Source organism: Malaclemys terrapin, chromosome 4, assembly GCF_027887155.1.
Source record: "Malaclemys terrapin pileata isolate rMalTer1 chromosome 4, rMalTer1.hap1, whole genome shotgun sequence".
Lineage (NCBI taxonomy): Eukaryota > Metazoa > Chordata > Testudines > Emydidae > Malaclemys > Malaclemys terrapin.
Window position 1 is genome coordinate 138,052,517 of NC_071508.1, and position 19,736 is coordinate 138,072,252.

Here is a 19,736-nt window from a genome sequence, read left to right on the forward strand (position 1 = left end):
GAAAATCACCAACATGACCCTAAACCTTTGAAAATCACACCAAAAATCCAAGGAATTATTTGGAAGTCTAATGCACTTGACCATTTTCTCTGGCATTATGGAACTATATACCCCCACCCCGATTTATACCAGGGTTTATATTTTTATTTCTTTTTTCCTGCAGGGAGTGGGTTCAAAATACATGAGTGCAGAGCAGTTTATTCAAAACAGAGACACCAGCAATAGCAAACTGCCCCCCTTTGTCCTCCCCCTTTGCAGGCCCGGCTCACGCTGGCATTGATCCATGGCGACCCTCAAACCAGGCCAATGGGGCCTATCTGCAGGACTGAAATTCTGCACCTGCCTCAGTGTTAGTTTGGGTCTCACACCGGGACCTGGGGGGATTTAACCAGGGCCATGGGGTGGCTAATGCGTAGGAGCCCCTAGCTGGGGGGCCTTGAAAGCCACAGCTGGAAACCACCCAGCATTTGTGGGCTTGGGGCGGGGCCGCCCCATTCCCAGGTGTGGGTTTTCCTGTTGACTCAGAGCCAGCCCCGCTTAGTCACATGGTGCCGCCAGGCCCCATCCCTGTGCGGCAGCTGGCGGAGTCGAGCCAGTCAAGTGACCTCAAAGGCCGGGTGAGCTGTGAGCTGCAGGGATGAGGCAGGAGCAACAACTGGGTGCCGCAGGGATGGGCTGCTGCCTTCTGGGAGGGGAGACTGAGGGTAAGTGGGGGGAGGCTGGCCTGGGGGAGGTGCTGTGACTCGAGCCGTTCAGGGGGCTTTTAAACTGCACCCTCCTTTCCTCCCCCTCTATCAACAGTTACGCGTCGCCTCTGTACAGGACACAGCAGGCAGATAGAGCCATTGGGATATTTTTGTCACTGAGATCCAATCTTGTGAGTAAACAATGCCAGTCTACCAAAGGCACCCTCAACTGTCATTCTGCACCTGCTGAGGAGGCAGCTGAATCTTTCCTTGCCGCTGTCGAGGTGGCTGGGAAATGGCTTCATGAGCCAGGGAAGCAGAGAGTAGGCCGTGTCCCCCAGGAACACTATTGCCGATGGTAATCCGCCAGTCAGGGGGAAAAAGTCCTTGCTTGTAGCTTTCTGAAAAATCCTGTGTTGTTAAAGATGAGAGCATCATGCATCTTCTCTGACCAGCCCACGCATCAGTGAAGTGTCTGTGGTGAGCCACTAACGCTTTCATAACCAGAGAAAAGTAGCCCTTTCTGTTGATGTACTCTGTGGCAAAGTGCTCTGATGCCAAAATAGAGATATGTGTTCCATCTATTGCTGCATCACAGTTCGGGAACCGCAGTGCTGCAAATCCACCCACTACGTCACAGCCCTGTGTAGCAGGAGGCAATAAATGGCCCCTGCAGTGGATTCTGCAACTCCTAACTGATTTTCCACTGACTGGTAGCAATCTGGCTTTGCAAGTTTCCACAGTGTGATCATCATTCTCTTCTCCACAATCAGTGCAGCTCTCAATTTTAGTGTCCCTGAGCTGGAGGACTGGGGCGAGCTCAACACACAGATCCAGAAATGCAGCCTCGCACATCGAAAAGCTCTGCAGCCACTGCTTGTCATTCCAAGCCTGCATTACAATGCAATCCCAGCAGGCAGTGCTTGTTTCTTGGGCCCAGAAGTTGTGCTCCACCATCTGCAGCTGTTCCATGAATGCCAACCACAACCTTGAATTGGTTCTCATTATGTCCCACAGCAATCTGTCCTCCAAAAGAATCATCAGCTGATTCAGTTACTCTTGCGGCTCTGCAAATACTGGAGAATTGTGAATCCTGTGCTTGCCACATTTATGACTTATGGGTTCATGAGATTTTTGAAAAAGGTGCAAAAATTATGGGACAGAGATGACATTATGGGATGGAGACAGTTGCATGTTGGGAAGTTGACCCCTTGCTCCCACCTCTGCCCAACTCATTTTGGCCCCACCATGCATTACCAAAACTTCCCCAAAGATGGTGCGCTGGATGGTGGCACATTGCACACTGGCATATCTACTCCTTGTGCACTGCAAACACTCTTGATGAGCATGTGCAGCGCTGACGCAAGGAGACAAGTATATATGCGCACATGTGATATACTAAGTGCGGCAGCTGAATGACGATGTAACTTGTGTCGACCAAAGTTTGTAGTGTAGACATGGCCAGAGCCTAAGGGTTTGTTTGCACGGCGAGCTAGTGTGGCGTAAGCGATGGTGTGACTCTACTGCAGCTTTCCGCAAGATAGCTCGCCATGTGGATACTGCTACCACAGACAATGGGACTTTTACTGCACTGTAGATTCCCACACTGGCTTTCTGTGCACCAACTTGCCATGTAGACAAGCCCGGAGCCTTCCCTGTAACGACACAGATTGGACCTACTGTATGTAGACTACCTGTTGCAGGCTGCAAGGCTACCTGTGTTATGCAGACGATTTATTTTGCTTTAATCTGATGTCCTCAATATTCTTATGAAATCCTATTTTAATAGTAGTTTTAGATTGCTGTTTAAGAATTTCACCCAGACTGGCCAGAGGAGGGGAAAAATCTTAATCTCTAAGAGGTGGAAGGAAGGGTCTTTAAAGCCTACCCTATTTAGAATTATCCATCAAAAGGGTTTGCTGTGGTCAGGGCCTCCAGATGCACAGGAACTGCCGAATGACCATGGATGAGAACCGTCTTGAAGGGGTATAAGGTGAATGACACCACCATGTTGGGAACCTTAACGTTAACTTGCCTTGGCAATGTCCCCATATTTCAGTGCTTATATTAGGGGTTGTAGCCACGTATTTATTCCAACCAATCCCTGCTATAATTTATTGTGAGCTGCCCGGCAGACAAAGAGTTACACAAATCCTCTCATCTCAGCATACGCCCAATTCATGCTGTTCTCAGTAAGGCAAAGAAAGTGAACCTATGCAACCAATGCAGGAGCATAAGGCATTACCAATAAGCCACTACAGACTGAGTTGTTTGGAAATGGGGCTTATTCTCTGCAATCTCATACAGAAATTAGATTGAAAAGCTGCTTGCAATATACAGTATGTTTATGGGGGACAAAAATACACGCTGAAAGTACTTCATTACTGTAGACCAGTCGTTCCCAAACTTTAACAGCCCGCGAACCCCTTTCATTAAACTGTGAAATCTCGTGAACCCCCTCCTAAAAATGAATATTTTCAGGGATTTAAGTTTAAATTTCCTCAGTGTGATGGATGCCCCAACTGCCCGGCCCCGCTCTCCCTGGGGCTTGGGCTGGGGTTCGGGCTGCCGGCTCCCCTGCTGACGGGGGCAGGGCTCAGGTTGCCGGCCCCAACTGCCTGGCCCCGCTCTCCCTGGGGCTCAGGCTTCCAGCGCTGCATGGGGAGCGCTGGGGTTTGGGCTGCTGACGGGGGCAGGGCTCGGGCTGCCGGCCCCAACTGCCCAGCCCCGCTCTCCATGGGGCTTGGGTTGGGGTTCGGGCTGCCGGCTCCCCTGCTGACGGGGGCAGGGCTGAGGTTGCCGGCCCCAACTGCCTGGCCCCGCTCTCCCTGGGGCTCAGGCTTCCAGCGCTGCATGGGGAGCGCTGGGGTTTGGGCTGCTGGCTCCCCTGCTGACGGGGGCAGGGCTCGGGCTGCCGGCCCCAACTGCCCAGCCCCGCTCTCCATGGGGCTTGGGTTGTCAGCCCCACGCGGAGCGCTGGGGTTCAGTCTGCTAGCTTCCCTGCTGACCGCCGGGACTTGGGCTGCCAGCCCCAAGTGCCCGGCCCCGTTCTCCCTGGGGCTCGGGGTGTCTGCCCTGCAACCGGGTCCCACCTGCTGTCTCCAATGCCCAGGGTCCTCTGTCCGCCATTAGTGAATTTTTACTGGTGAACCCCCTGTAACGTTCTGCGAACCCCCTGGGGTTCACGAACCCCAGTTTGGGAACCACTGCTGACTAATCGGTTTGGTTATGGCCACTGGAGGGACCCATCACCCAGATACCATTCTGTAATGCAGGTTCAAGTGTTTTCTGCGCAGTTTAAACATCCATCTATAAATATGTACATTGTTAAACCCTGGGATTGTGCAGATATCCTCTGAGCATGAACCACCGCTGTGGTGGCTCCCTGAGTCTGCAGGCAGTCATAATGAAACAATAGCTTCAAGAGCAAATCCTTCCTCACTGTGCTTCGCCACAAAACACTACATGCAGTAGAATCTTGGTGGCGAGCAGGCCACAGAGAGAGGCCACAGGACTGCATTGCCCTATATGATGCACTGCTCCTGACAACTCTCTCAATCCTTGCAGGCAATCGTCGCAGAGTACTGCTCCACTGCATACAGGGTGTGACTTCTTAGTGTATGTGTTTTTGGCAACCTGCCCCCCCTGCAGCCTACACACGCCATTTGCTCTACATTTTGAGCCTTGCACACTTGTCTGTGTGTGTGTGTGTGTGTGTGTGTACATATGTGTAGCATTTCATTTTAAGGGTAACAGCTGCTAACTGATAAGTGGGGATAAGAAAAGATTGCGGACGATGTTCTGGAATCTAAGGTACGTGTTTCCACAATTAGTGGAATTGCAGAACACTCAGAAAGTGGCCAAAATCTCAAATTAGACTTTAAACTTTTGTTTGTCTAGTACCCTACTTTTTTCCTTTCCTGCCAGCCAACAAAGAAAAGCACAGAAGAGCATGGCTAGCTAACAGTCTCTCCAAAGCTGTACAGAAATTCATTTGCATAACTAAAAAAGGAACAGATGTCTGAATGTTATTTTTTCCATGGGAATTATGTTTTCAGATGCTTCCTAGTTTACATCAAACCATGCTTCAGCTGTGACACACATGACAATGCCTTTGTGAACTGCACAAGCCAAGTAGATACATACAATAAAAATGCTAAGTCCATTCTGTGTAGTTGCTGCCATATGGCAAATCTGAGCTTGTCACCATGATCTAAGAGAATCACTCCAAGGTCTAAACTGAGAACTCACCTAATTTGCCCATCTGTCTCAGGCTGTTTATTGGTTTAAGGTGAAGTAAGTTGTTTATTGAAAATGTTCTGTATTTCTTAGATTGGCTTTTGACTGTGTTTTGCTGTCATTTCAATATTGTATAGACATATATATATTATATTACATGCAAAAAACTATGTTAAAAGCATTAAGGTTGCCAAGTCAAGCACTCAAAAGTTAGGAAATGACAGAAATAAGGTTCCCTGTGCAACATTAATGTGACCTTTTTGTGCATATAGTTTATGATATAGTCTTTAATTTTATGATCACATACTATTTTTTCCACAGGACCTGTGTCTCATTCAGGGCACAGGATGAATCTTTTAACAAAGTTTTGTGTGGGTAATTTCCAAAGTTTAAAAAAAAAAAATTGAAAAAACAGAAATTCCACCATTTGACATTATCAGGGATAGAACCTTTAGATCAGGGGTAGGCAACCTATGGCACGTGTGCTGAAGGCGGCACGCGAGCTGATTTTCAGTGGCACTCACACTGCCCGGTTCCTGGCCACCAGTCCGGGGGTCTCTGCATTTTAATTTAATTTTAAATGAAGCTTCTTAAACATTTTAAAAACCTTATTTACTTTACAAACAACAACATATATATTATAGACTTATAGAAAGAGACCTTCTAAAAACGTTAAAATGTATTACTGGCACACAAAAGCTTAAATTAAGAGTGAATAAATGAAGACTCGGCACACCACTTCTGAAAGGTTGCCGACCCCTGCTTTAGATCACTGCACAGACCTCTACCACTTGAGATAACAGATATTTGGTGACATCAGAGGAATGATGAGGTTCCCTGGCTCTGGAGGGGAGTGTATTCTAGGGGGCATTCCCCACAAGGTTGACCCATTCAGTCTCCTACAAACTGTCCCTGTCCTGTCTCTTCCCCACCCAACTCTTTGTTCCAGTCCCATTCTCCTCACTTAGCCAGCCCCAGTACTCAATCTTCTATCCCAGTCCCAGTCCCTTTGTCCAATAAATCCTAGTCTCATCAGTCCAGACTCCCCCACACTCATTCCTCCCCCAGCTCCTTGGTCTATCTGGTTCAATATCCATTCCCCAACACAGTGGCCATTGTTCTGATGCTTCAGAGGTAAGTGCAAAAACCCTGCCACAATGGACAGTTATGCAATAATATGTGCAAAGGGGAAGTTATTCCTAGCTGCAGCTAGGCAGAGGTTGGTTTATGGCAAAGATTACTTGAGTACTTTGTGGGGTACAGTGTTGTGAAGAAAATAATCTTTCCTTTGCTTTTAATTTCTAGTACTTTCTCAAATATTATCAGTAAAACACACCATGTGTAATTCAGTTTTTAAACTAAAAAATGTATGAAGTGGCACCAAGCTGCTTGCAAAGATCAGAGATTTTTTTTAAAATATGGTAGCTTGCATTTTAAAATATTATTTCACAACAGTTAACATTCAACACTGAAAGCAAGTGTGCAGCATACAACAACACTAAGTGGTCTCAGAAGTTAAAAACCTTATGGCAAACCGATAACAGGCAGAGAAAAAGTGCAGTTATAAAATTCTGTTGATGGATCTCCATTGTATTTATGGTACTGAAGTGAACTGCAAGTAGGAAACCTCTGGCATGAAGAACTGAAATGCCTTGCTCTTATATAGCACTTTTCATCAGCCGATCTCAAAGCGCTTTACAAAGGAGGTCAATATCTATTCCCATGTGACAAATGGGGAAACTGAGGCACAGACTTGCCCAAGATCACCCTGAAGGCCAGTGATGGAGCCAGGAATAGAACTCGTGTATACTGAGTCCCAATCCAGTGCCCTATCCACTAAGAGCAGACCTGAGTGGCAGACTCTAAAGAAGGGCTTTTTTGTTGAGTCACCTGAGACTCAAGCGCTAAAATCCTTCATTATGATTCAGGGTAATTACAGCTGAGTCATGATGATGGTTGGGCCCACTTAGCTCCAACCAGAATATTAAGGGGGTGGGAGTCTTCTTTAAGGCCCACAGAAAACAAGGACAGGGAGACACTCTAGAAAGAGTTTACCTCAGGCAGAAAGTTTAGGTTGATGCCAATGTTGTATTCATTTTATTGTTTCTGAGTTACCAATAAACCCAAATCCCAGGAAGGGGGTGAGTCTGGACACTAGCTTGGGGTCTGTGTACTGTGCTGGGGGTGGGGTAAAGACTCAATTTGTTCACAGATTATAATGAAATTGGATTATCTCAATCAGTGGGCAGGGTCACAGTTTTCTTAGTTCTTTCAGTAAAATAAAACGTTTAATCCAATCAGAAGAGGTCATAGATGGGGCTATCCAGATTTTGTTGATTTGCCACGGCAAAGCTTTTCCTAATTTATCGGTCTGTGGTGGATGCTGCATTTTAAAAATAATGTGCAGGCCTTACAGATGTGGTCATGTAAGAGCAGCTACAATATTGGGATTAAATTCCTATTTGTTAGACATTCCAAAAATTTTAAGAGCAGACTGGACCCTTTTGACCATCTAGTCTGACCACCTGCATAACACAAGCCATAGGATTTGACCCAGTGATGCCCACATATTCCAATAACTTGCACATGGACTAGAGCCTATCTTTTAGAAAGGCATCCAGTGTTAATTTAAAGATTCCCAAGTGATGGGGAATCTACATCACTGCACAGCCAATATGGTATTTTTTAAATGAAGTTCAGTACAATGATAGCAAAGTAAAATCACTTTGAGTCTACCTTAAATCCTCAGATTTTGAAAGAAAAATCCCCCACCCCCCCAATGCTGTGTACATGGAGTAGTGTGGTTGCAAAATAGACCAGAAAACCCTAAGAATCAAACTGAATAAGAAAATATAGATTTAATTTCATTTTTAAACCAATTTTGAAATCCCAATTAATATATTTTAAAATCAGGTCGGTATGTTTCTGAGTTTAGTTGGGAACCCCACGTAGACATTATACAAATTGTCAAAATAAGCATTTTATTTAAAAGTTTAAGGCCACTTCCTAGTTTCAATCACTTTCCATCTAATGCAAGTGCCGAATTTTAAGTTCTTACCGTCCTCCAAAGACATCAAAGAGATGCTGCCACCGATTGTTAATTTTATTGAGTTTGTCGTCTATTTCTGCAACTCTGCTCTTGTTGCTAGTCTTGATCAGCTGATCACCCATTTGCTTCAAATGAAGTTTATTTTCACCAAACAGGTTTATTTCTTCCATACAGTCCTGAAAAAATACATCCAAAATTTACTCACAGCAAATATTGAAAATCAATTTCTTGTTGAAATAACGTTTCTGGGTTTCTTTGTTGTGTGGGGTAGGGATGGGCTTGAAGTGGAATGACCCAGACTACTATAGAAACACCAGGGGAGTAGATCCTCAGTTGGTGTAAACTGGCAGAGCTCCACTGGGGAAAATGGAACTACATCACTTTACACTAGCCGAGGATCCAACCTATTATTTTTTTACCATACAACCAGAAAGTAAATGAAACAGAGAAGGGTAGGGAAAACAAACCACAAAGGACTACATTAGATCTGGTGTTTTAATACATTAAAGTACTACATTGAAAACTTATTCTTCATGGAATAAAGTACCCATAATTAAGACACTATAAACAATAAGTGGCTTAAAGACCTGAAAGCTTTCAGGTACATAACCCTAAGAATAGAAATTTAAATTTCTAATATTTTTGGGGTTTTTTTTTCTTTTAACTTAAATTTTCAATGAGTTACCTTGAAAGAACCTGAATTCAAGTTCAAAGGGCTCTTCCTTTGCTGGTATTCTTATACTCGGAGATCTGGGATTAGATACTGAGCCCCTTAAGCCATTAGGAAAGGACACTGGCAGCGGACTACTGTTCTATGTCTTTAAGACAGTGCTTTTTAGATATTACTTAATCAAGACCAGTACCACAGAAGGAAATCAGATTTGTTTTCCAACTTGATCTGTGGGTTTTGAGGTATTTTTTGGTTGTGGTGATGACCTCCTTTGTACTTAGTACCAAAACTACTGCACACCTCCGTATTCTGGGATCATCCCCCATTTACCTTCCAACTACCCCTTTCACCACAGCTGGCACTGGTGAGAAGAGGGGGAGCAATGAAGCACTACCAGGGCTCCATAGATTACCTACAAAGGATACTCCAAGATGAGGAGGCTCTAGCTTCACACCCTACAAATATCAAGCACAGGTCCCATATGTTACATCCTTCCCCAGTGTAAATGCAATCTGCTGCTGCAGCACAATCAGGGGGGTGTTCTGTTCTGGTTTTGACTCTGAGATTGATCAGCAGTAGGGATAAAGACAAAGGACTTGGTATCAATGGAAATTAGGAACTAAATACCTTTGTCAATTGGGGCCTAAATGTTTAAACTTCTAAGCTTTACCCTGTAAATGCTGTTTGACATTCCTATTTTAGTATGGGCTTGTCTACAACAAATTCTTAGAATGCATGAAAAGCTGCTTTCCTGTTTACCTTTTGTAATTTGTCTATCGCATCTTCAATGCTAACATCCGCAGTCTGTAACACTTTGCTTTCCATCTCTACCAGCCATGTACATAGCTCCTTATTCTTTTCATCGAACACAATCCACGCATTGAGTCTGTCCTCTATCTCCTGCTTACGCAGAGACACCTATGGATAACAATACATGACAGCTGTCAACATCTCTGAAATCTCTCAGCAGGAAGCCAACGATTACAAATATAATCAAAAGCATGCATGGCTAAGATATATATTCATGTTTCTTTTTAACAATAGATTATTGCAGCAGACTTCATTATAAATGCAAAATTCTAAATTAATTAGCTGTTCCAATTTACAGGACCATTTATTAGAATTCTCCAGGTTTCCTTTTAAAGATGGTAACCAGAATGTTATAACATGAGGTTGGAACACCAGGAGTAAACACTGTCTAACAAACAGCAGATTCTCTCCATTAGAAAAGCTACTAAACTAGATGACGGCTTTATAAATGATGACATTTGTAACAATTCATATGCCATGCAGTGGAAATCTGACAATGCCAAACAAACAAGGAAAACAAAATATTCATTTCTACATACAAACATATATAAAATAGCTATATCTTACAGACACACACGTATATACACACAACACGTGTTCAGATACATCCCTGTAACAAGTTCCTATATTTCTGCAAGCACGACAAATTATGCAAATAAGATCCCATTTATTGTCCACCTTTGATCATCTCATTGGCATTCTTTCCATTTACCTCTCCTATTACGAGTGCCTGGATTCTACGCCCGATATAATTTTATAAACTGGTTGAAATTTGGGAGTAGCAATGAGGGAAAAGAAACATAAAAAGATCATTCATATCACGTGATACATTAGATAACTTCACACTATTCTGCTTTTGCCCTTTCAGTTCTGAGAACTTGGGTTCCATATGTTCCTCATGCACAACAAATTAAATGGGTAGGGAAATGTATTCCTAAATCTGCACTGCCTCTTCATTCACATTACATGGACTACACAGAAAGAGGGGGCTAGAAGTGTTATGGAAGGGGCATAGGGGAATGGCTTCCAAAACTCATAAGAACATAAGTATGGCCCTATTGTGTCAGACCAAAGGTCCATCTAGTCCAGTTTCCTGTCTTCCAACAGTGGCCAGTGCCAGGTGCCCCAGAGGGAACGAAGAGGTAACCATCAAGTGATCCATCCCCTGTTGCTCATTCCCAGCTTCTGGCAAACAGAGGCTAGGGACACCATTCCTGCCCATCCTGGCTAATAGCCATTGATGGACCTATCCTCCATGAATTTATCTAGTTCTTTTTTGAACCCTGTTATGATCTTGGCCTTCACAACATTCTCTGGCAAGGAGTTCCACAGGTTGACTGTGCGCTGTGTGAAGAATTTCCTTTTATTTGTTTCAAACCTGCTACCTATTAATTTCATTTGGTGACCCCATAGTTCTTGTGTTATGAGAAGTAGTACACAACACTTCCTTATCTACTTTCTCTACACCAGTCATGATTTTATAGACCCCAATCATATCTCCCCTTAGCCGTCTCTTTTCCAAGCTTAAAAGCCCCAGTCTTATTAATCTCTTCTCATATGGAAGCCGTTCCATACCCCTAATAATTTTTGTTGCCCTTTTCTGAAACTTTTCCAATTTCAATATATTTTTTTTGAGATGGGGCGACCACATCTGCACACAGTATTTAAGAAGTGGGCGTACCATGGATTTATATAGAAGCAGCATGATATTTTCTGTTCTATTATCTATCCCTTTCTTAATTATTCCCAGCATTCTCTTCGGTTTTTTGACTGCTGCTGCACATTGAGTGGATGTTTTCAGAGAACAATCCACAATGACTCCAAGATCTCTTTCTTGAGTGGTAACAGCTAATTTAGACTCACAGTAACTCACATTAAGAAGAACTCTACCAAAGAATCCAGAGACCCCAAGGATTTCTGCCCCAATCTGAAAGCTATTCTGCATCCATGATATGCCTGCTCACTCTTCATGAACAACACCAGCAGAATGGGGATCACATGATGGCACCGGCTATCCTCTGCCACCTGCGCTGTCTCCCTGCTGATGAGGTAAGTTAACTCCATCCATGGGGGAAAGGAGGGGACAGCAATACTGACTGAAGCAGCATTAACTCCTGTAAGTGTTTCTGATTTCAATTCTGCCTGTTTAAGAGGGGCACATTTTGCATAGAATGGCTGTTCCTTGTTCTAGCTCCCCCATCACTCACAGAGCTCTTCTCACTAGAACTTCAGGCAGGAACTCTCCTGGGGCGTTTGCAATGAAGGGGGGCCATTATGAACTAGCTGCCTTTCCCTTCTGTGCTTCCCTCCTAGAGAAGGGCCACTAGGATGATCAGAGGAATGGAAAACCTGTCGTATGAAAGGAGACTCGAGGAGCTCGGTTTGTTTACCCTAACCAAAAGAAGGCTGAGGGGGGATATGATTGCTCTCTTTAAATATATCAGAGGGATAAATACCAGGGAGGGAGAGGAATTATTTCAGCTCAGTACTAATGTGGACACGAGAACAAATGGGTATAAACTGGCCGTGGGGAAGTTTAGGCTTGAAATTAGACGAAGGTTTCTAACCATCAGAGGGGTGAAATTTTGGAACAGCCTTCCGAGGGAAACAGTGGGGGCGAAAGACCTCTCTGGCTTTAAGATTAAGCTTGATAAGTTTATGGAGGGAATGGTTTGATGGGATAACATGATTTTAGTCAATTAATCAACAGCATGCCATCGCTGGTAAATAATATCAATGGTCAATGAGGGTCTGGCTGGAGAATCTTGCCTGCATGCTCGGGGTTCTACTGATCGCCATATTTGGGGTCGGGAAGGAATTTTCCTCCAGGGTAGATTGGCAGAGGCCCTGGAGGTTTTTCGCCTTCCTCCGCAGCATGGGGCGGGGGTCGCTAGCTGGAGGATTCTCTGCGACTTGAAGTCCTTAAATCACAGGATTTGGGGACTTCAACAGCTGAGTCAAGGGAAAGGGGGTGGGTCAGCTTTTGTGGCCTGCATCATGCGGGAGGTCAGACTAGATGATCATACTGGTCCCTTCTGACCTTAAAGTCTATGAGTCTTTTCCCCCTTCTGTGGTTTTGTCCCCCTCTTTGCTCTGAGGTGGAACATGCACTATAGATCTAGATATCTGCACATACCATACATGTGTGTGTTGTAATAGACCAGGACCCTTATTGATATGGATTGTTAAATCCTTGACCTACATATACCTTGCAATGGCAGCGATGCAAACACTAATCCCCTTGAATGCATCTGCTCATTAACTGTTTTGTCTGTTTACTTCCCTACCCTTTCCAGCATGAGCATCTGGCTGCCTCACTCTGGGATGTTCATGACAGCGGCAGGGTTTGACTTTTAAAGTCTTTCAGACCTCTCCATTTAAATGTCAATTGTCTTCAAACAATACATATCTTTCACTCTCCTGCTTTGACTCATCTCGCAAAAGGCATACAAAATGGAGGAGTCTATTAGTATGTTTGAAATTGAATTACAATGGCCAAAAGTTTACAGTTTGGATTAAGCTGTAGCTAGGCACATTGGCTTGATTTTCATTTTCAGAGCTCACTATCTGAGCTAATGGTGCTCAGCATCACTGCATAATCAGGCCTCTTATTTAGGTGTCTAAATATGAATATACAGAAGGTGCCCAAATCAGGCATCCAACTTGGAAAATATTGTGCCTACATGTTTTCAAGTCTAACATTCTCAGTGTTCAGACTCTGCTGTAGTAAGTAAAATAATGAACATATTTCATTGGATTAGCCATTCAGGCCTTGTCTACACTACATTATTAAATTGATCTACGTCAGGTCAATGTACAGCCACCACAGTAATTACTGTGGTTTTTCATGTCCACACTACCTTCCTTTTGCTGGTGGTGTGTGTCCTTACCAGGAGTGCTTGCACCAACTTAAGTGGGGCAGTATGGGGCACTGATTGCCCTGGCTGTTGGCTCCGTGCGGAGCCCTGCTGCTGGGCGCCGACACCCCGGGCTGTTGGCTCTGCATAGTGCCTCACAGCTCTGAGCTCCTTACAGAGCTGACAGGTGATGTAAGTAAAGCAGTGTCTACACAGACACTATGGCGCCCTAACAACATCGACCTAAACACTACGCCTCTTGTGGAGGTGGAGTTATTAAGCTCGATATACTGGAGGACTTACATTGGTAGGAACAACGCTGTAGTGTAGACACTCATGCCTGGGCTACACTAGTGGGGGGGGGTCGAACTAAGATACGCAACTTCAGCTACGCTATTCGCGTAACTGAAATCGAAGTATCTTAGTTCGACTTACCTGGCCGTCCTCAAGGCAGCGAGTCGACTGCCACGGCTCCCCCGTCGACTCTGCTTACTCCTTCTGCCGAGGTGGAGTACGGGCGTCGATTAGCGGATCGATTTATCACATCCAGACGAGATGCAATAAATCAATCAATCGCCGATCCAGCGGGTAGTATAGATGTACCCTTATAGAGTTAGGTCGACAATGTCGACCTAACTCTGTAGTGTAGACCTGGCTTCTGTTTAAGGCAAAATATTTCCCCACATCAAAGTTATTATGAAGGGCCTGACTGCAATCCTTATTCCACCAAAACTCCCATTGCACCCAAACTCCCTTTACCTGGGTAAGGTTTGGGCCCTAAATACTAAGAGAACTTTGTTTCTAGTTTTTTTTGTAATCTACAAAAAAGAGCTGTGTAATTTTATGACTATAAAGGGTTCCATTTGTTGCTAGCTTAGAACTATCTTCTTAAATCAAGAATCTTAAAATCTAGCATTTTGTTTCTTTATCCATTATCTTTCTCTATTAATACACATGGGTATTTTATGTATTTATTTTACACATCAATATATACCAATCTATAAATTCAGTGAGCCAAATTCATCCCTGATGTAACTCCATTGACTTCTGTGAATGAATTTGGTCCAGTAAATTTAAACGCAGTGCTAACTAAATGCAATAAAGCAATAGGCCACAAAAGATGGTAAATGTTGAACAGTAAACTGTGAAAAGTTTTGGAAATACATTATATTAAAGAAATGGCAAGTCCATTTTTAATATGTTTCAGTCCTTTTTACTAAACACACCTAAAAGCTAATTTATTTCTCAATTTCATGTATTAGCTTTCTTGGAGCTGTATTTTACATCAGCCTATGCAACATGCCATCACTTGTGAATTCAAAAGACAAAGTAGGTAGCAGGAACAGCAAAACAATTCCCCCCACTTTTTCCCTCCTTCACCTCAGGCGATTCCTCTGTTTAGCCTTAGCACTCTAGTTTGTGAGTTAGAACAAAGCCATCCATTTCACCCAACAGTTGCATTTCTTTCATACACTCAATTGCTAAGAGTTTGCAAAACTGGAGCACTGTGTGTTACGGAAACAAAGAGAGCCCAGACTAACTTTATTCCACTATTGTTCAGCCACGCTGCTATAAAGAAACTGCATCGGCAAAGAATGCCACAAAAGAGACTCAACTAAAGCATGTTTCTTTCTGTTGTTTAGACCCGGCAAGACGTTTCACCCTAAATGCATCAACAAAGAACAAGGACATGAGCAGTATATTCAACAGCTAAGTGACTTACTCTTAAGCAGAGTTCTTCCCATTTTCTGTGCAAATGCTCTACTTGCTCCTTCAGCAGCACCACATCTTCTGCAAGGATATAATGAGCCAAGTCTGCCTTCATATTATCAAGTTCTTTCACGTTCTGATTCCAGTCTGCAAGTGACTTCTCCAGTTCCTGCATTTGAACACAAGGAAAACAATCCTTTAGACTAAGCTCCTGTGTTTTTTCAAAACCTGTTGGTTTAATCCTCTGATTGGCCTGTGGGGGAGGGGAACACAGAAAAAGAGGAGGGGAAATTTACACATAGGCAGCCAAAAGGGTAACGCTGTGAAAGCCTTTGCTAGGATGCTTTTAGGTCAGCCTCCCTTTCCTTTTCCTTCTATCTCTGCATCCTGTCTGGGGGAGGGTGGGAAGAGAAATGGTTAGTTGAAAAGATTAATCTCTCTTTAGCTTTATTAGAGGGTTCCCTCCAGTGTTAGTTATTCTGAGCCTGATCCAGAGCCCATTAAAGTCAATGGCATAGCTCTTGTTGACTTTGTTAGTGCAGAAACAAGCCTCCTGTTACTCTACAAAATACTAAAATAGTCTCTACTAGATATCTAACACCCAACATCTTCTGATACACTGCCGCAGGGTTTGGTAGAGCGGCCAACTTTCTAATCGCATAAAACCGAACACCCTCGCTCATTTTCACTGGGCTGGGGCGGGGGTTAGGGTGCTAGAGGGGGTGAGGGCTCCAGCTAGGCGTGCGGGTTCTGGGGTTGGGTGCGGGAGGAGATGTGGGCTCTGGCTGGGGGTGTGGGCTCGGGGGTGAGGGATTTGGAGTGCAGGAGAGGGCTCACGGTTGGGGCAGGGGGGTTGGGATGTGGGAGGGGGTTTGGGGTGTGGGCTCCGGCCAGGTGGCGCTGACCTCAGGTGGCTCCTGGTCAGCAGCACAGCAGGGCTAAGGCAGGGTCTCTGTCTGCACTGGCTCTGCGCGGATCCCAGAAGTGGTGGCTTGTCTGGCTCTTAGACACAGGGGGCTCTGTGTGCTGCCCGCAGGCACCGCCCCCACAGTTCCCCCGGCAGTTCCCGGCCAATGTGAGCTGTGCAGTTGGTGCTCAGGGCAAGGCCAGCACATGGAGCCTCCCTGGCCGGCTGCCCCTGTACCTAGGAGCCGGACATGCTGGCAGCTTCTGGGAGCTGTGCAGAGCCAGGACAGGCAGGGAGGCTGCCTTAGCTCCGCTGCGGACCGGACTTTTAAAAAAATATTAAAATTAAAAAAACAAGCAAACAAAAAACCCAACCCCCAGATCCATTTCTTTAGTTACCAGGAGATAATCTTTCCTGATAGCTTTTAAAAAGTGTTTTGTGTTAACGTTGTCATTGAAGTAGAGGAGTAATTGCACAACAAACTGCAGTAGGGAAATATCTGTGATGTAAAGATGAAGGAAAGTCACATTTTACAATAAAGAAAACTTGTCAAAAAACCTTCCTGTTTCTGCTAACAAGGAAAAATGCTCTGCCTCTAGGAGGGGTAAACTGGACCAAAAAAAAAAAAGCACAAAGGGAGAGGCTGTCTCTCCCCAAACAGCCCTGGCTCACGCTCCACTCCTAAGTCCCTTCCTGCAGTTCCTTCCTGAGTCCCTCTCTTCCGTAGCCCGGGCTAGCTAGGGCTGTGGGAGGTAGGTGCCGCAATGACTCGGGGTGCTGGGACCGCGCTGCCCAGGGGGAAGGGGTGAGAAGGGGTGGAGTGGGGGCAGGGCCTGTGGCAGAGCCAGGGGTTGAGCAGTGAGCACTCCCCAGCACATTGGAAAGTTGGCGCCTGTAGCTCCAGCCCCGGAGTCGGTGCCTATACAAGGAGCCGCATATTAACTTCTGAAGAGCCGCATGTGGCTCCGGAGCCACAGGTTGGCCACCCCTGTCCTAGCTCTTATATAGCGCTTTTCATCTTTAGATCTCAGAGTGCTTTACAAAGGAGGTCATTATCCCTATTTTTTTTACAGGTGGGGAAACTGAGGCATAGGGAAGGAAGTGATTTGCCCAAGGTCACCCAGCAAGCCAGTGGCAGACCCAGGAATAGAATCCAGGTCTCTTGTGTGAGACCCGGTCCAGTGCTCTATGCATGAAAAGAAAGATCAAATGAAGAAACTGGGGTCCTTATTTGGTCCTTTTATACTTTCCCTTGTACCTAAGGCTGCTTCTATACTGACACAATTTGACACTTGTTCTCCATTGCCAAAGCTCCATTATTGGTATTCTTAGTGGTGGTAGCTGTACGCAGACAGGGTGCAGGCATTTTTAATAAACACTGTGTCAACACAAGTGTTTGAAAGCAGACTGTTCCTGTATATGAATGGAAGCCAGCTATCACAAAGAAGATCTCAGGGAGCTGATAGCGATACAAAGGTGTCTGACATCAGTAAACTTACTTGTTTCCACAAAGAACAAGCAATTCACTTCATAAACATGGTGATAAAGCACAATGCCATGAATCCAAATGCAAAATTACCAAAATGAGTCATGTACTGGAAATACTTTCCATGCCATTTAACTTTCATGGCAGGATATTGGCAGCAAAGGCTTAAACTGCTGCTGCCCCACTCTGGCTCTCCTTTACTTTTCTCTATTATTTTTAGCATGCCACAGGTGTGCAAGGGGGATAATAAGGTCCCTGCCTGGAGAATTTTACAGTCTATAGTAGACTGATAACACAATGAATAAAGACATCCAACCACATAGAGGGGAGTGAGGTGGAGTGACAGATGGGGAGAAGGGAATTTTAGCTTCTTATTTTAATGGGTTTGAATTTTTATTTATGTATTTATTTATTTGGCGAGGCAGGGGCAGTGATAAACCTGTGTCCCATCCAGGGCATAACAAGAAATGTCTTGCCAAATTTAAAAAATTCCAGCACTTGCACAGATTAGGATGTTACCTCAGACATGGGGGAAGGGGCAGAGGCAATTTACCAGTAACACAGAAGAACTCAGTTTCATGGAGGAGCAAGCAAGATAGAAATCCAGTCTCTAGAGGCTCAAGTATTGTACAAGGAATATTTTTTTATAAAATGTGCTTTCAATACCTTAACGTGTTCCTTGGTTTTGTAGAGCTCTTCATGTTCCTCTGGAAGTGGATCTTTTACTTTTGCCTTAAGCTCTCGCTGCCTGCTTTCCAATTCCTTGATTAGCTTTTCACAGCTGTCCCAGGTCTGTTTTTTACAGAAACAAGGAAGTTATGAATGACAAATACCTCACAATATGAACGTACTGTACTGTATGGATGAATTAAAGAACAGCAACTTCTAAATTAATTTGTTTTAGAGGACTGATCATCAGGATCTTCTCTCAGTGCACGCACACTGTCCCTAATAAGAATTTCATTCATGGATTAATAGGAGAATTGAGCCCTCTTGTATTTAATGTTTGCCTTGAAGTGTATTTTAGCTCAAGTGGTTCACATCTTCTTTTATACAAACTAAGATTCTTTGGAGCATAGTTTTAAATTATGCTGTGGATCAATTAAAGTGATATCATTAAATATGAAGTTTGAAATGTTCATGGATCTACCTCTTAATTTTCAGAGGGGTTATATATGGTGAGGTGCATATGGCCTCTGGCATAGTCTGCACCTATAACGGCTCTATAAGAAAGTAAAGACGTGTGACTAATGCCACTGGCCCAAATTCTCACCCAGGTGCTTCATGGCTGAAAAGCGTGGGCAGAGTTCCACAGCCCAGCCAGGCTCCATGCCCACAGACCATTACTGCAGGCCAAAGAGGGGAAGCCCGTTATAGCAGTATCCACCCAGCTACTCAGCCCGTCTCCACAGAGGTATAGTCCATGACTTTGGCCTTCCCACAGCCCCCAGATATAGAGCGATGGAGCTGGTGGGGAGTGATCTCAAAGGGAGTCACAGGGCCTCCTCAGAGTCTGGAGTTGGGGAGCTCACACTTGATGCTTTACTGGCAAGGAACTCTGGTGGGGAGGCAAGGGGAATGGGAGCCTTTTGACAACTTCAAAATGGAGCTGTCACCTGAGATTAGAGGCCACTGACTGAGACACACCCCTGCAAGGGCAAGTGGGGGACAACACAGCCACCATGATACCCCACATCCCCAATCAAAGGCACTGGTTTAGGGGCTTGGTCCTTTAATGCCACTGTGTCCCCAACCTGTAAGCTTGTTTGTGGGTGTTACTGCAGCCCAGTCATGTAGTACTCTTTGCAGGGCCTCCATATTAGGGTCCACAGAAGGGCAAACAAAGAGCTGGGAAGCTGCTACTCTTTCTGGGGCTCCTTGGGCACTTGCTGCAGAGAGCCACTCCACCCCACTAGCCGGCTTGTCCCTAGGACTGGTCAAGCTGCCCTGGAACTCCCCCACACGGGAACAGGAGTGTGCAGGCATCTCAAGGTGTCCTCCTCCCCAGAGAACACCTGTCGAGTACCTGCACAGTGCCAAGGAGCTGTTTCATGATCTTCTCCACTTGAAGTTGGGCATCATTCCAATTCTCCTGTAACTGGCTGAGTTCCTCTTGTATTACAGCGTTGGTCTCCGGGTCTGAGTCTTTACATAACTTCTTCCCAATATCGACAGTGAGGGAGTATGTGGTTTGCCATCTCTGAAGAAGTATTTCCTTGTTCTAAAAAAACAACCACAACATTCTAAATCTCAGTCCCGGGATTAGAGAGCTTTACAAACCTGCTTGGAATTTCACTTTTTAAAAGATGACCTACAAAGGGT

The 19,736-nt window shown here is 44.8% G+C and overlaps 1 protein-coding gene across 8 annotated transcripts in view; it reads right to left on the reverse strand.

The window, feature by feature from the left end:
• Positions 1-19,736, reverse strand: part of SYNE2 (spectrin repeat containing nuclear envelope protein 2) — a 262,085-nt gene that overhangs the window by 37,319 nt on the left and 205,030 nt on the right. For all 8 annotated transcript variants that reach the window (XM_054026012.1, XM_054026015.1, XM_054026014.1 and 5 more), the window contains 5 exons: positions 19,441-19,635; positions 18,081-18,206; positions 15,035-15,190; positions 9,404-9,562; positions 7,984-8,150 (listed from right to left, as the gene is read on the reverse strand). In XM_054026012.1, the coding sequence (XP_053881987.1) occupies positions 7,984-8,150; positions 9,404-9,562; positions 15,035-15,190; positions 18,081-18,206; positions 19,441-19,635 (803 nt within the window). The remainder of the gene's footprint in view (positions 1-7,983; positions 8,151-9,403; positions 9,563-15,034; positions 15,191-18,080; positions 18,207-19,440; positions 19,636-19,736) is intronic.